Raw genomic sequence first — 16,952 nt, forward strand, 5'->3', positions numbered from 1 at the left:
CTTGCAAAAAAAAAAAAAAGGAAGAGGAAGGGGGGGGAAAAAAAGAAAAGAAAAGACAACAGGGATCTTCGGAAAAGGCCATCTAGAATTTGGCGTTCAGCTTTGGAAGAATGACAGGCCTTTCCGGGCATCTGGCCAGAGAAGTTGGGGGGGGGGGAATGGCCAGGAAGGTTGCGGGGGAAGGTGTGGGGGAGAAATCCAACATTTCTTTAATCCAGCAGCCGGCTTCCCCTGCAGCTGTTCGCGCCCTGCCGTTGCCAAAATCCGGGTCTGGAAAACCTCCAGGGCCCCAAGAGGGAATGCCTCTCTCCAGCCCTGATGTTAGCGGAGGGATTCTGACAAACCCACATCGCTTCCTCTTTGCAAGCGACGGAAGGACGTTGGCGCTCTCCTCCTCCTCCCAAAGGGGCCTTGCAGCACAGGCAGCCCTCGACTTACGATGACTCGTTTAGTGACCGTTCAAAGTTACCACTGCACTGAAAAAGAGTGACTTAGGACCGTTTTTTCACCGTTAGAGGACCCCGTGATCATGTGATCCAAAATTCGGAGGCTAGGCTTTTGGTTCATATTTATGACCGTCGCTGTGTCCCTGGGTCATGAGATCCCCTTTGGCGACCGTCTGAAGACAGATTCACTTACCAACCGGGTGACTAATTATCAACTGCAGTGATTCATTTAACAACTGTGGCAAAAAAAGGTTGAAAAAAGGGGCAAAACTCTCTTTACTCGCTGAACGACAGAAATGTTGGGCTCCATTGTGGTCGTAAGTCAAGGATTTGGTGAACACTCTGTGGCTGACCTCGTGCTCCCGCCCTCCAGGTCTTAGAACGCTCGGCCTGGCCAATAGGAACTATCCAGGGTGCTTGGCCACGCCCACTGCCCAGGACTGCAGTAGAGCTAACTCAACTTATGACCACAGCTGGGATCAGAATTTCCATCTCTGCATAAAGCGAGTCATCACAGGACAGGAGCCAAGTTTACGAGCCTTTTTACTGCAGTTGTTGAGTGAGTCATGTGGTTGTAGTAATACTACTACTAATACTACTAATACTAATCTATATAAATAAAAATGTAAATGTTCGTTTGTTCAAAATCTTAAATCTCCGAAAGTTCTTCACCGACTGCTTTGAAATTTTGACACAACGCTGCATTCGAATACGCGCGTGTTTTTATATACCTATATTATATAGATGCCACACCTGTGACAGGTAAAACATGCTTTTTTGAAAAACAGCGCCATCTGTTGGACGTAAAAGCAACACACGCTTTTACCAGACTGAGCCACAGCAACGCGTGGCCGGGTACAGCTAGTAAATAAATAAATAAAGTTGGAAGGGATCTTGGAGGTCACCTAGTCCAACCCCCTGCTCAGGCAGGAAACCCTATACCATTTCAGACAAATGGTTGTCCGGTCTCTTCTTAAAAACTTCCTGTGTTGGAGCATTCACTGCTTCTGGAGGCAGGTTGTTTCACTGGTTAATTGTTCTCACTGTCAGGAAATTTCTCCTTTCTCCTAGGTTGCTTCTCTCTTTGGTTAGTTTCCCATCCGTTGCTTCTTGTCCAGCCTTCAGGTGCTTTGGAGAATAGCTTGACTCCCTCTTCTTTAGGGCAGCCCCTGAAATATTGGAACGCTGCTATCCTGTCCCCCCTCGTCCTTCTCTTTGTTAAACTAGACATACCCAATTCCAGCAACCGTTCCTTATATGCTTTAGCCTCCAGTCCCCTGATCCTCTTTGTTGCTCTTCTCTGTACTCTTTCTAGAGTCTCAGCATCTTTTTTACATCGTGGTGACCAAAAGTGGGTGCCGTATTCCAAGTGTGGCCTCACCAAGGCATTGTTAAGTGGTTGTTAAGTGAATCACATGGTCATTAAGAGAATCCAGCTCTCCCAATTGACTCTGCTTAATGGAAATAGGCTGGGGACGTTGCCAAGGGTGGTCACGTGACCTCAAGACATGGCAATTGTTGTAAATATCAGCTTGATGCCAACCAGCCGAATTGTGATCATGTAACTGCAGGGTGACCGTCCAGGATAGGTCATAAATTACTTTTTCTGAGGCTGTTGTCACCATCATGAAATGAATGGTTGTAAGAGCGGGTTAACTGCTTGGCTTTGGGGGAGGGCTCTAGGTATTTTTGCCTTTTGGAACCCCTCCCTCCAAAAAAAGCAATAGGATTAAAAATGATATTGCATAGGGTTTTCAATAGTTTGGGGGTTTTTTTACTGAGAAACAGGAAACAGTACGCAGTATGTGTATTATCTTGCAATAATCCACTGCTGCTAATTAATTATGAAGTCAGTTACTAACTTTTACACTAGATTGTTGATTTGATGCTGAAGCTGAGTGCTTTCTCGTTAACGGGGTTTTTTTTTTCCTTTAAAAGCCAACAAAATGAATGTTGTAGTAAAAATACAAAAATACGTAACCTCTACTTCATTTTTATTAACAGGGGGAAAAAATTAAAATGTTTTGTGGGCTCTAAGTACTGTGCTTGTTGTGCTTAATGGATAAATTGGTCTGGGCACCAGCTGGCTGGTTTGATGGCTTCACTTGGACCTAGATCTCAACTCTGGCAACTCTAAAACCTGTGAATTTAAACTCCATCATGCTGGCTGGGGAATTCTGGGAGTTGAAGTCCACTTATCTGAAAGTGGCTAAGTTTGAAAAACAGTGATCTAATGGAGGATTAGTGGAAAGCCATCTTCTCCAATGGGGAATTGTGACCACCCTAGACCAGGGGTCCCGAACCCCCGGTCCGTGGACCAGTACCGGGCCGCAGCATGCCAGCAACCGGTCCGCACAAACAAGGAAAGCCACATTCACAGGATGCAGGCAGCACACAAAACCACGTACCCTCAGGTCCGCGGAAAAACCTCTCTCCATGGAACCGTTCCCTGGTGCCCAAAAGTTTGGGGACCTCTGCCCTAGACCAAGCCAAGTCTAAAAACACTAGAGAATTCCTTGGCACTCAGATAAATCGGCCATCAACAGACACATAGAGGTGAACAACATCTATGCACCATTCAAAAGAGTCCATCAAAAAGCCAAAGAGGAAAAATAAAATACCAAACGATCTTCCCACCAGCAACCAACACCCAAATAAGCAGAGATTAACTCCAAGATTAACATCAGACCAAGAAGTGAGCAATACCCCAAGCAAAGCACTGCCAAACAAGCCAACAATAAACAACAGCTTAATCAAGGAACTACCAAGAACCCTCCCACCAATACTGGCAGGGCAAGCCACTAGAACAGGGGTCTTCAAACTTGGCCCTTTTATGACTCGTGGACTTCAACTCCCAGAGTTCCTCAGCCAGCATGCCTGGCTGAGGAATTCTGGGAGTTGAAGTCCACGAGTCATAAAAGGGCCAAGTTTGAAGACCCCTGGTCTTGATCCAAGCCTGCAGTTTCATCAAAATGGCCGACTGAGGAATTCTGGGAGTTGAAGTCCACCACTCATAAAAGGGCCAAGTTTGAAGACCCCTGGTTTGGATCCAAGCCCGCAGTTTCATCAAAATGGCTGACTGAGGAATTCTGAGAGTTGAAGTCCACCAGTCATAAAAGGGCCAAGTTTGAAGACCCCTGGTTTGGATCCAAGCCCGCAGTTTCATCAAAATGGCCGACTGAGGAATTCTGGGAGTTGAAGTCCACCAGTCATAAAAGGGCCAAGTTTGAAGACCCCTGGTTTGGATCCAAGCCCGCAGTTTCATCAAAATGGCCGACTGAGGAATTCTGGGAGTTGAAGTCCACCAGTCATAAAAGGGCCAAGTTTGAAGACCCCTGGTTTGGATCCAAGCCCGCAGTTTCATCAAAATGGCCGACTGAGGAATTCTGAGAGTTGAAGTCCACCAGTCATAAAAGGGCCAAGTTTGAAGGCCTCTGCCCTAGAATACAAAATGAGAGTAAACCCCATCCCCTACTAGCACTGATGATGTTACCTTGCTGGTCATGAAACGTCTGCAAGAAAAACAAGCAAGCTCAGAGAGAACCAAGGACCCCCACACAGTCCTCCCCCTCTTTCTCTTCCTTCCTTCCTCCTCCTCCCCTTCTCCACCACTCCATAAATCCCATTCTCTTCCAACACTGATGGCGTTACCAAGTTTGGTAATGAAACATCTTCCAGAAAAACATTCAAACTCAGAGCGCACCAAAAATGCCGCACCTTCTCCAAGCTGGTGGCCCCCCCTCCCCAGATGTGAATCCTGCCCTTCCAACCTTCCCAGGCAGCAAGGACTTCTGGGAATTGTAGTCCCACAATATTCGGGAGGCACTGGGCAGAAATGAAGACTAATATCAAACAGGGGTGCTATTGCACGATGTGGGAGAACAGCCCCCATTGTTGGCGTAGCTGTCTGGGGATGACGGAAGTTGTAGTCCACCCCCACACCTGCACACCCAGGAACCCATCCCTCCTCATGACATACTGTGGCCAGCTCCTTGGTCGGGCGAGTCGGGGAGGCACTGCTGGAAGACGCCATGGATGTGGGGCTGTGGTGGCCCAACTCTTTCCGATGCAAAGTAGCTTTGTCGACCCCATTTTCTCGGGAGGAGAAAGACTGGACGCTGTGTGGGGAAGAAGGATCCTGTGGTGGGGAGAGGGAAGACCTAGGTTAGGCTTTAATCTTCCTCATCTCCCTGTTTTCAGCCCCTCTCCCCTCATATTTATTATTTTTCACAGTGTTTTTCAAGCTGGGCCACTTGAACACCTGTGGACTTCCACTCCCAGAATGCCTCAGCCCAGCAGGGAATTCTGGGAGTTGACGGTCTCAGGTTTTCAAGTGGCCTAGTTTGAAAAAAACCCCCACTATCTTCGAATTCTGAGTCTTTTCTCAGACCTCCAGGTGGCAGACACAGGGCTCCCCCCTGGTGCCCCTAACAACAACCCTGTAGGGTAGGTTAGGCCGAGACTGAATGGACTGCCCCAATGTCACCCCCTGGACCCCCAGCCTTGACGATCTCTTTCAGCCTAACTCACCCCTCAGGTCACTGTTGTGGGGCCTGAGGGGAAGGAGGAGAGTTATACAGGTAGTCCTCGACTTGCGACCAAAATGAAGCCCAACATTTCTGTGGCTAAGTGAGACATTGGTTAAGTGGGTTTTGCCCCGTTTGACGACGTTTCTTGCCACAGTTGTTAAGTGAATCACTGCAGCGGTTAAGTTAGCAACACGGGTTGTTAAGTGAATCTGGCTTCCCCCGTCAGAAGGTCGCAAAAGGAGATCACGTGAGGAATCCTGGACACTGCAACCGTCATAAGTATGAGTCAGTTGCTGAGCATGTGAATTTTGACCAGGTGACCACGGGGATGCTGCAATGGTCATAACTGTGAAAAAAAAGCTCAAAGGTAACTTTTTCCAGTGCCGTTGTAACTTTGAACGGTTGCGAAATGAACTGTTGTAAGTCGAGGACTACTTGTATGTCCTATATAGCAGGGGTCTTCAAACATGGCCCTTTTACGACTTGTGGACCTCAACTCCCAGAATTCCTCAGCCAGGCACGTGCATGCCTGGCTGAGGAATTCTGGGAGTTGAAGTCTACAAGTCATAAAAGGGACAAGGTTGAAGACCCCTGCTTATGGACTTCAACTCCCAGAATTCCTCAGCCAGGCACGCTGGCTGAGGAATTCTGGGAGTTGAAGTCCACAAGTCACAAAAGGGCCAAGTTTGAAGACCCCTGTATATAGGATATAAGAAAGCATATAAATCCAACAAATAAAGGAATACATTTCAGGTGGCAGAGGAGGAATTTGGCAATAGATCCTTGAAGAAGTGAGTGTTTTTTTCAAACTTGGCCCTTTTATGACTTGTGGACTTCAACTCCCAGAATTCCCCAGCCAGCGTGCCTGGCTGGTGAATTCTGGGAGTTGAAGTCCACATATCTTACAACTTCAAGAAATGCTCCTTTAAGCCATTCATTGTTGCTTCAATATATACTCCACCCTTCCAGTTCCCCCTAAATTCACTGGTCTACCTCCTCCGGGTGCCAGAAGCCCCCCCCCCCAGCTTCATTGCTCTTTAAAGCATTTTTAGAACTTAACACACACACACACACACACACACACCAGGATATATACTAAGTAAAACTAACCTCATCCACGACCAGATTATCTTCGCTTTTCTCCCCATCGCTACCCTGAAAGAAATCAAAAGGGGGGTGGACAGAAAAAGAGATTTATTTCTCAGTGACATTCAGGAAGCGGGGGGGGAGGGCGATGCAAACTGATAAGGGGACATTTGGGTCATCAGAACAGGAGTTGCAGATGAAGGCCGCAACCTGCAGAAGAACAAGAAAAATTTCATACGGGTAGTCCTCAACTTATAACCACAATTGGGATAGAAACATCCCTCGCTAGGCCGTATGGTCGTTACAGGAGTCACACCTGATTTTTATCTCTTTTTGCTACGGTTGTTAAGTGAAACGCATCAGTTATGAAGTGAATTGCATGGTTGTCGAGGTAATCTCCGGTTATTAAGTGAATCATATGGTTGTTAAACAAGTCTGGCTTCCCCCACTGTCTCTCGGCTCGTTGGAAGATGTCTGGGAAGGTTGAAAATGGCGACAATATGAGCCTGGGACACTGCAGCCATATCCTAAGCATATGGTAAATATAATAATAATAATAATAATAATAATAATAATAATAATAATAATAATAATAATAATAATAATAATAATAATAATAATAATAATATAAGTTGGAAGGGACCTTGAAGATCATCTATTCCAGCCCCCTGCTCAGGTAGGAAACCCTATACGTTTCAAACAAATGGTAATTTTCAAATAAATAAATGGTAATATTAAATATACGCTGGTTGCTGACTGCTAAAATTTGTATCATGTGACCATGGGGATGCTGCAACAGTCTTAAGTATGAAAACTAGTCGTAAGTCACTTTTTTTCCCCAAGGCTGTTGTAACTTCGGTCACTAATCAAGTAGTTGTAAGTCGAGAACAACCTGTCCGATATGGTACAGGTAGTCCTCGACTTAAAACAATTCATTTAGTGACATTCAAAGTTACGACGACACTGGAACGAATAACGTATGACTGCTTTTTACACTTAGGACCGCTGCATCATCCCCATGATCACGTGATCAAAATTCAGACGCTTAGCAACTGACTCGTATTTACGATGGTTGCAGTGTCCCGGGAGTTATGTGATCCCCCTTTGATGAACTTCTGACAAGCAAAGTCGATGGGGGAAGCCAGATTCACTTAACAACCATGTGAATAATAGTAGTAGTAGTAGTAATAGTAGTAGTAGTCGTCGTCGTAGTAGTAGTAGTAGTAGTAATAATAATAATAATAATAATAATAATAATAATAATAATAATAATAATAATAATAATAATAATAATAATAATAATAATAGAGTTGGAAGGGACCTTGGAGGTTATCTAGTCCAACCCCCTGCTCAGGCAAGGAAACCCTATATGCCATTTCAGACAAATGGCTGTCCAGTCTCTGCAGTGATTCACTTAACAACTGTGGCAAGAAAGGTTGTAAACTAAGGAGAAACTTCCTGACAGCTAGAACAATTAACCAGTGGAACAACCTGCCTCTAGAAGTGGTGAATGCTCCAACAATGGAAGTTTTTAAGAAGAGACTGGACAGCCATTTGTCTGAAATGGTATTCAGTTTCCTGCCTGAGCAGGGGGTTGGACTAGATGACCTCCAAGGTCCCTTCCAACATCATCATCATCATCATCATCATTATTATTAAATGGGGCAAAACTCACTTAACAACAGTCTCACCTTAGCCACAGAAATCTTGGGCTCATTTGTGGTCATAAGTGGAGGACTACCTGTATTTTTATCTGGGCTACGAGTTTCAGAAGGAAGGAAAAATATCCAGCAACAAGGACACAGACCGACTCCGTCACCCACTTGCAAAAAATTTGAAGCCGAGCGGCACCCAACCCTCGTCCCAAGGCCTGCTTGCTCAAAAAGGGAAGCCACTCACGTAATCTGTGCTGTATTCTTTTTCTGTCTTCCTTTTTTTGCTACTGTTCAAGTAATCCGAAATGGCCCGCATCCTTTCGCCGTTCGACAGCACCAAAGAGCTCTGCAGAAGAAAAAGACGAAAAAGGGACGTAAGCTTGGGGACTGTTTCACAGTGAGACGGAAGGAGATTCAAAAAGATCTTGACAAAGTGGAACAATGGGCCCTCTCCAACAAAATGAGTTTTAATGTAGAGAAAAGCAAAGTTTTACATTTAGGCAGGAAAAATCAAAAGGGTTTAAGTACAGATTAGGTGAGACCTGATTCAAAAACAGCAACTGTGAGAGGGACCTTGGAGTCCTAGTGGACGATCACTTGACCATGAGCCAGCAGTGTGCAGCAGCGGCCAAAAAAGCTAAGTCATAAAAGAGCCAAGTTTGAAGACCTCTGCTTTAACACTTGTGGACTTCAACTCCCAGAATTCCTTTGTCAAGATCTTTTTGAATCCTGAGCTTGTCTTCTGGGGTGTTGGCTACCCCTGCCAATTTGGTGTCATCTGCAAATTTGATGAGTTCCCCTTCTATTCCCTCATCTAAGTCATTTATGAAGATAATAATAATAATAATAATAATAATAATAATAATAATAATAATAATAATAATAATAATAATAATAATAATAATAATAATAATAATAATAATAATGATGATAATAATAATAATAATAATAATAATGATAGTGATAATGTTGAAAGGGACCTTGGAGGTCATCGAGTCCAACCCCCTGCTCAGGCAGGAAACCCTATACCATTTCAGACAAATGGCTGTCCAGTCTCTTCTTAAAAACTTCCAGTGTTGGAGCATTCACCGCTTCTGGAGGCAGGTTGTTCCACTGGTTAATTGTTCTCACTGTCAGGAAGTTTCTCCTTAGTTCTAGGTTGCTTCTCTCCTTGATCAGTTTCCATCCGTTGCTTCTCGTCCTGCCTTCAGGTGCCTTGGAGAATAGCTTGACTCCCTCTTCTTTGTGGCAGCCCCTGAGATATTGGAAGACTGCTATCATGTCCCCCCTCGTCCTTCTCTTCATTGAACTAAACATTCCCAATTCCAGCAACCGTTCCTTATATGTTTTAGCCTCCAGTCCCCTAATCATCTTTGTTGCTTTTCTCTGTACTCTTTCTAGAGTCTCAGCATCTTTTTTACATCCTGGTGACCAAAACTGGATGCAGTATTCCAAGTGTGGCCTTACTAAGGCATTGTAAAGTGGTATTAATACTTCATGTACTGGGCCTAAGACGGAGCCTTGTGGTACCCCACTGCTTACTTCTCTCCATGTAGATGTAGTGCCATTGAGGACTACTCGCTGAGTAGTTTGTCAGCCAGCTACAGATCCATCTGATGGTGGTGTTGTCTATCCCATCTTTTTCTAGCTTTTCTAGCTTACCAAGCAGTAGGTTGTGGCCTACTTTTGTCAGTAAGACCCTCATGCCTTACTGAAGTCAAAGTATACTATGTCCACAGCATTTCGTTGGTCTACTAATTTGGTCACTTTATCAAAGAATGAAATAAGATTGGTTTGGCATGATCTGCTTTTAACAAGCCTGTGCTGGCTACCGGTTATAACTTTGTTTGCTTCTATTGTTCGCAGATCGGTTTTTTGATTATCTTTTCCAAGATCTTCCCAGGTATTGATGTTAAACTGATTGGTCTGTATAGTTTCCTGGGTGTTTTTGTTTTTTCCTTCTTGAAGATGGGAACCATATCAGCCCTTCACCAATCATAAGGTACTTCTCCAGTGTTGCAGGATTTTTGAAAAATATGGTACAATGGTTCTGAGGTAACATCTGCCAGCTCTTTCAGAACTCTGGGATGTAATCTGTCAGGTCCCGGTGATTTATATTCATCAAGGTCGGATAGGTGTTCTCTTACCATTTTCTTGCTTATTTTAATTTTTGTTTCTAGTTTGTCTTTTGCAGTAGTTTTTGGGGTATGTTGGGCTATAGTTTCTTTTTGCGTGAAGACTGATGCAAAGAATGAGTTAATCAGCTCTGCTTTTTCCCTGCTGCCCGTTACTTCCTTGCCATCTTCTCTCTTTAGTGGACCTACAGTTTCCTTGACTTTTTTCTTGTTGTTAATATGTTGGAAGAAATGTGTGTTATGTATGGGTATATTATATATTTTCTTTTGAGAGTGTGTGGCAACCGAATTTTGTTTTTAATCTGTGCCAGTGCGGTCACCGCAAAAAAATGACAATAAAGGTTATCTAATCTAATCCAATCTAAATACACCCCAAAGGGGCGTTTTGCCCCGCCTGCCAACCTTCTTCCTGCTTATTTCCAAGACAGAAAGTCACCCCTTGAGTGTGCACGTTTTCAGAGGGAGCCTGGGAATCTGGAAACCTATTTGGGGGTTCAGCCTGCAGAATCGGATCCAGAAAGGACCCCAATTATTTGCATTAAAGGCCAACCACCACCACCACCCCGGCAAATTTCAAATTGTCAGATTTTTGTGCCAGCTTCTTGGTCCTTATTCCTTGATTGTCTCCAATTATTTGCATTAAGGGCTAAAAAAAAAACCCAGCAAATTTCAAATTGTCAAATTTTTGTGCAAGTTTCTTGGTCCTTATTCCTTGATTGTCTCCAATTATTTGCATTAAAGGCCAAACACCCCACCCCCCCGGCAAATTTCAAATTGTCAGATTTTTGTGCAAGTTTCTTGGTCCTTATTCCTTGATTGTCTCCAATTATTTGCATTAAGGGCCCCAAAAATCCCCCGGCAAATTTCAAATTGTCAAGATTTTTGTGCCAGCTTCTTGGCCATTATTTCTTGGATGTCTTGTGCAAGCACCACTCTACTTACATCATCATAACAGCTTTTGTAAAAAAAAAACAAAAAAAAACCCAGCAAAAAACTCCATTGGTGATAAACAGCCTTTTCCTATTCTCTTTGGTTCAGAGGTTCTCTTCCTTGCTGGGGGCTAGGAGAAACAATTGGGGGGAGGGTGCAGAGAAAGAAAGGATGGGGGGGGTGAAAAAGCAAAGAGACTTACGGGTCCGGGGTCTCTCTCTGTCGCCATGGCAACACGGAACAGCAACAAGGCAAGAAGAGATGGGTTTTAGTATCAAAACAGAAGAACGCCTGCAACTGTACCCAAACCCCCCCCCCACGCCACAACGGTACAAAATGTGAAAATTAAATTATCACGGAGTTGCATTTCTCCGCTCTCTTTAATTGGAGGAGGAGGAGGAGGAGGGGGTTCAAAGACATTTGGGAAAGAGGATGCCTCTCCAAAATTGAGGCTTTTTTTTTTCCTCTCATTCCTTGTCAAAGTTGTACCGCTAAAATTATCCATATTGGGGGCTGGCATTTGTCTAGGGCCGTGGTGGCGAACCTATGGCACGCGTGCCACAGGTGGCATGCAGAGCCCTCTCTGTGGGCACGCGTGCCATTGCCCCAGTCCTAGGCCTTCAGCTGGGTTTTATAAAACCTTTTTGCCTTAGGCCTCCACCGCCGTGTGCAAAAAAAAAAAAAAAAAGGTTCAATCAATCAATTTCAACTTCTCGCGGGGGAAAAAAAAAGATCTCGCAAAGTTGGAATTGATTGAACTTTTTAGTCCCACCCAGTCTGCCATTACCACTGCAGCCACGCCCACCCAATAGGCCATGCCCACCCAATAGGCCACACCCACCCAATGAGCCACACCCGCCCGGCACCCAACAATACATAAGTGGGTTTTGGGTTGCAGTTTGGGCACTCGGTCTCTAAAAGGTTCGCCATCACTAGTCTAGGGCCAGCGATAAGTGGGACAGGGGTGACTAGCAACGAAAAGGACTTTGAATTCTTTTCTCCTCGGCTGCCGACATAGGTCAAGGTTTGCAGCTGATCCTCTAATTCAGGGGTCCCCAACCCCCGGTCTGTGGACCGGTACCGGGCCGTGGCATGCCAACAACCGGTCCGCACAAACAAGCAAAGCCCCATCCGTGGGATGCAGGCAGCACACAAAACCACGCCCTCTCCGGTCCGCGGAAAAACCTTTCTCCACGGAACCGGTCCCTGGTGCCCAAAAGGCTGGGGACCTCTGATCTAAGAAATACAGGTAGTCCTCGACCTACGACTTGGAAAATGTGTTGCTATGCGGTGCAGCCGTGAAGGGAAGCACCAGGGGACTGTATCTGAGTTTATGAGCTTTTTTTTTTTTGGTGTTGAGCGAAGACATGATTTTTTTTTAATTTGGCTGTTAAGTATGGTTAAATGATCGGTTGTTAAGTGAGACATCACGTAATTGTGATTTCCAGGCTTCTCTGTCGGCTTTCCTAATGGCTTTGCTTCCTGGAAGCCGTCTGGGAAGGTCACGAATGACACGATCCCCGGATGCTGTAATAGTCGTAAGTGCAAGGACTGATCATATGTCAGTTTTGGCCAGCGCCTTTTTACTTTCAGAAGGTTTTTAAAGGATTAGTCGCAAGTCGAGGACTATCTGTAACTATGTTGCAAATTGTTCATTAATAAACTATCTAGCATGAGCTAAATCAGAGGGGTCCAATCTTGGCGACTTTAAGGTTTGAGGACTGGACTGGGACATGGCTGGCAAGGGAATTCTGGGAATTGAAGTCCCCAAGTCTTAAAGTTGGATGCCCCGGAGCTAAATACACTGAATGAAATAAATAAAAGAGCTAGTAATAGCAAATTCATCTGGCTAACTGCTCTATATTTATACTTTTTTTTTTTCTTTTTTACTTACAGTTGACTTTTTTTCCTAACAACCCATTTCTAAATTTGGGTTGGGACCCTCAGAATTCCCACCTTATAAAAAAAGCTCATTTCACTGGGAAGGGCAATCTCAATGCCAATGAGCAAATGTATTTTGTAAGGTCGGTGCATTCTTTCAAAACCACTCAAAACACCAGTATTTCTCAAACCTAGAAACTTGAAGGTATGCAGACTACAACATCCAGAATGCCCAAACCAGCATGCTATTTTTTTCCAAGATCAAAGTGAAAAATTGTTTTAAACTAGACATTCAATGTTTCTGCATATTGCAATGAAAACCCACAAGTTACAGCAGTGGTTCTCAAACAGGGCAACTTTAAGACTTTAACTCTCAGAATTCCTTAGGGAGCATTGGTGGACTTCAACTGCCAGAATTCTCTAGCCATCATTTGTGGAATTCAACTCCCAGAATTCCCCAATGAGCATTTGTGAATTTTCAACTCCAAAATTCCTTAGCCAGCATTTGTGGACTTCAACTCCCAGAATTCCAGGACCTGAAATCTATGAATGTTGGCTGGGGAATCCTGGAATTTGAAGTCCACAAATACGCACTAGGGAATTCTGGAGTTGAAAGTTCACAAATGCTCATTGGGGAATTCTGGGAGTTGAATTCCACAAATGATGGCTAGGGGATTCTGGGAGCTGAAGTCCACAAATGCTTGTTGAGGAATTCTGGGAGCTGAAGTCCACAAATGGTGGTAGGGAATTCGGTAGTTGAAGTCCACAAATGCACATTGAGGAATTCTGGGAGTTGAAGTCCAAAAATGCTGACTGGGGAATTCTGGGAGTGAAGTCCACAAATGCTCACAAGGGAATCCTGGTAGTTGAAGTCCACAAACAGTGATAGGGAATTCTGGTTAGTTGAAGTCCACAAATACCCGTTGAGGAATTCTGGGAGTTGAAGTCCAAAAATGCTGGCTGGGGACTTCTGGGCATTAAAGTCTGCACACCTTAAAGTTAACACGGTTGAGAAATCCTGCTAGACCCAGCCTCCCACCTCCCCTCCCTCCCATTTAGGCAAAGTTGATCAACCGGGACAGGGGTAGGCAACCTTGGCTCTTTTATGACTCGTGGACTTCAACTCCCAGAATTCCTGAGGCAGCATGGCTCAGCTTGGAAACCTCTCCCTTTCCCCTCAGCGTGGCTGGCTCAGGAATTCTGGGAGTTGAAGTCTACAAGTCATAAAAGGGCCAAGTTTGAAGACCCCTGCTCTTAATCTTCATTCTAGGATAGGGGTAGGCAACCTTGGCTCTTTTATGACTCGTGGACTTCAACTCCCAGAATTCCTGAGCCAGCATGGCTCAGCTTGGAAACCTCTCCCTTTCCCCTCAGCATGGCTGGCTCAGGAATTCTGGGAGTTGAAGTCCACCAGTCATGAGGGGGCCAAGGTTGCCCACCCCTGAACCAGGAGAACCTTTCACAGCTCCCTGTCAAAGCAAAGCCGAGGGAATCTACTCTCGCAGAACCAAAGGTGATCTGGAGAAACCTACCTCGGTTATCGGCGTCGAGAAGCCCTCGGTCATCCTTGGCGACCAGGTGAGCTTGTGTCCCCAGGGCTCCCGACAGCGCCAGCAGCCCAGAAGCGCTACCGAGGCTGGCCAAGCTGGCAGACTGGACGCCGGAAGGGTGGGGGGTCAACGGGATGGGGGGCGCGTGGTGGGAGAGGTGCTGAGCTTGAAGCTGGTGCTGAGGAGACAGAAAGAAACCGAAGAGCCTCAGATCAACCGCTTCCCTTTTTTACCGTTTAAGGAAGCCCTAAAAGCAGACGTGCATTTTTCATGCGCTGGCGTTTAAAGCAGGGCTTTTCAACCTTTTCACCCATTGTACCACTTTTAGGATATGGCAACATCAGAGTACCACCAGTCGCCTAGCAAGGTGTCAAAAACTTGACCAAAAAAAAAAAAGGGAAAAAAGTGATAAAGTACAGGTAGTCCTCGACTTACAACAGTTCACTTAGTGACTGTTTGAAGTTACAATGGCACTGAAAAAAGTGCCCCCCCCAAGCCACAGCCGAGTAAGACACCTGCCTGCCCGCCCGGTGGCGCTCTTCCTCCTGTCCGAGGTTTTCATTGTTGTGAGCATTTCTGTTGAGGATTGGCAGCGGGGGTGGGGTGGGGGGTGTTTGGTTTTTATTCCCCCCCCCCCCCGTCTGCTGGGTGGTTGCAGCAGGTTTTGGTCACTTCACAAGACCCTGGGACACTGGGACCGTCATAAATATGAATCAGTTGCCAAGCATCTGAATGTAAATCACAAGACCCTGGAGATGCTGCAACATTCCAGCTGATTGGTGCTTCTTCAGGGCTCAGCAGAAGCGCCAGGATCAGCACAGAGCTCCAGCTGGAGCCTGGCGCTGATCCTGGCGCTTCCGCTGAGCCCTGACAGTCCTGAAGAAGCGCCGATCAGCTAAAAAGCGGCACTGATCCTGGCGCTTCCGCTGAGCCCTGACAGCCCTGCAACTCCAGCCATCTCTCACTCAGGCTTGTGCGGTGCTGCCACCGGTTCAGCTCATTCCCCTCCCCCGCTACCACTTTTCTAGGATGTTCGCGTACCACCTGCCAGGTGCCAATGTACCACAGGTGGTACCCGTACCACTGGTTGAAAAGCCCTGGTTTAAAGGATGGCCTTTGGAATTAATTAATTGTCCATCCATCCTGCCTTTCGTACTTTGTAAATAACTACGAGTCAACCAACATGTCTCATAATCCTTCCTCTTCCTATTTTCCTCACAGCAACAACCCTGTGAGATGGGATGGGCTGAGAGTTAAGTGACTAGAACTCACCATCTCCTGGTGATCGGGCCGGAGTCACCCAGCTGGCTTTTGTGGAGGACGACTACCTACAATCGATCTTTGTATTTATGATGTTTGCAGGTTGATAAACGGAAGGAAAACTGAAAAAAGTAAGGCTGGGTTTTTCACAGTAACTGCTTCACTTAATAACCGAGTTGCTGATCCCAATTCTGGTTGCTAAACGAGGACTATCTGTTATCTGTACCGAGCTGAATAATAACAGACTTGTACGGAATGTACACAATGCAAAAAAAGAAGGAAAAAAAAATCTCACGGCACACTAGAAACAACCCCCTGGCACAACTGTGTGTGCAGCACGGTGTGAAAAACACCGCTATAAAACAAGGAAGCCGTGTTTGAAGCCCGAGAGCCATAGCAAGGACGGGTTTTAATGCATTCCCTTTTATTGTTTGCATCGTTATTGCCACATTAATTTTTATTAATTAGATATTAGCTGCTAGGAGCCTTTGCAGCTGGATGGAAAGCAGAGACGGGCACGCAGAAAAAAAATAAGTAACAGATGTCAGCAACCTCTTCAAAGGCAGAGTCCCCTGAGGTCTGCAGGGTGTGGTTAAAAAAAGGCGGGAAATACAATTCAACGTTTAAAGTTACCACAGATCCCACCCCCCGCCCCGAAAAAGTATTTACGACCAGGTTCCGAAGTTGCAACGGCCCATCCGCCTTCCGTGGTCGTGTGACCACATGGCAATTAATCCACATTTACAGTTTTAGGCAATACTGTAAACCCATATCAAGTAATGGGATCACCATGGATTCAATTAATGTCCATGGTGATTCATTTAATTGGCCTTTGCAACAAAAAAAGGGTCAAAAAATTGGCTGAGTCATAGGATGGTCTGTTTTACGACTGTCATGACCCTAATGCATAGGTCCCCAACCTTTTGGGCACCAGGGACCGGTTCTGTGGAGAGGTGTGTCAACGCTGCTAACATCGGATCTTTTTGCTTTGACAACAGTTGGAGATGCAACCATTTTCTTCTTATGTTTTACTCTTAGAGTTAGAGTTAGATGATGTTGGGGGGAGGAACGTGCATGAGAGTTTAGCTAGACATAACAATACTGAACCTAGTGTGAGAACCAAGGTTATTGAAATAAGAGATGATAAGAATTGGCAGGCTGGAGAACTGGAGGGGAAGCCTGCATTTCAAACTAATTGGAGAATGTGATTTATGACTGTTAATTGGAGCTTTGATACTATGTGCTCAGGGGAGGGGAACTCAGTTTTTGGCTTGACTATGCTATTTATTTATTTATTTATTTATTAATTGCATTTATATCCCGCCCTTCTCCTTACGGACTCAGGGCGGCTGACAAATTCGATAAAATACTAACATATATACATATTATGCCTAATTAAAAATTTAATTAAAACGAAATATTTAAATATGTCCAATTAAAAGTAATTTAAAACCCCTATAAAATCCCTTAGGCCAGTCCC

General features: G+C 45.2%; 1 protein-coding gene across 1 annotated transcript in view; it reads right to left on the bottom strand.

The window, feature by feature from the left end:
* LOC107295329 (transducin-like enhancer protein 1) overlaps nt 1-16,952 on the bottom strand; it is a 76,114-nt gene that overhangs the window by 17,525 nt on the left and 41,637 nt on the right. The window contains exons 9-13 of the mRNA XM_015824638.1: nt 14,195-14,390; nt 10,984-11,000; nt 7,961-8,062; nt 6,086-6,130; nt 4,436-4,584 (exon numbers count right to left, since the gene is read on the bottom strand). Of these exons, the coding sequence (XP_015680124.1) occupies nt 4,436-4,584; nt 6,086-6,130; nt 7,961-8,062; nt 10,984-11,000; nt 14,195-14,390 (509 nt within the window). The remainder of the gene's footprint in view (nt 1-4,435; nt 4,585-6,085; nt 6,131-7,960; nt 8,063-10,983; nt 11,001-14,194; nt 14,391-16,952) is intronic.

This window comes from Protobothrops mucrosquamatus, unplaced genomic scaffold, assembly GCF_001527695.2.
Source record: "Protobothrops mucrosquamatus isolate PMUCROS unplaced genomic scaffold, P.Mucros_1.0 scaffold2302, whole genome shotgun sequence".
NCBI classification, from domain to species: Eukaryota; Metazoa; Chordata; class Lepidosauria; order Squamata; family Viperidae; genus Protobothrops; species Protobothrops mucrosquamatus.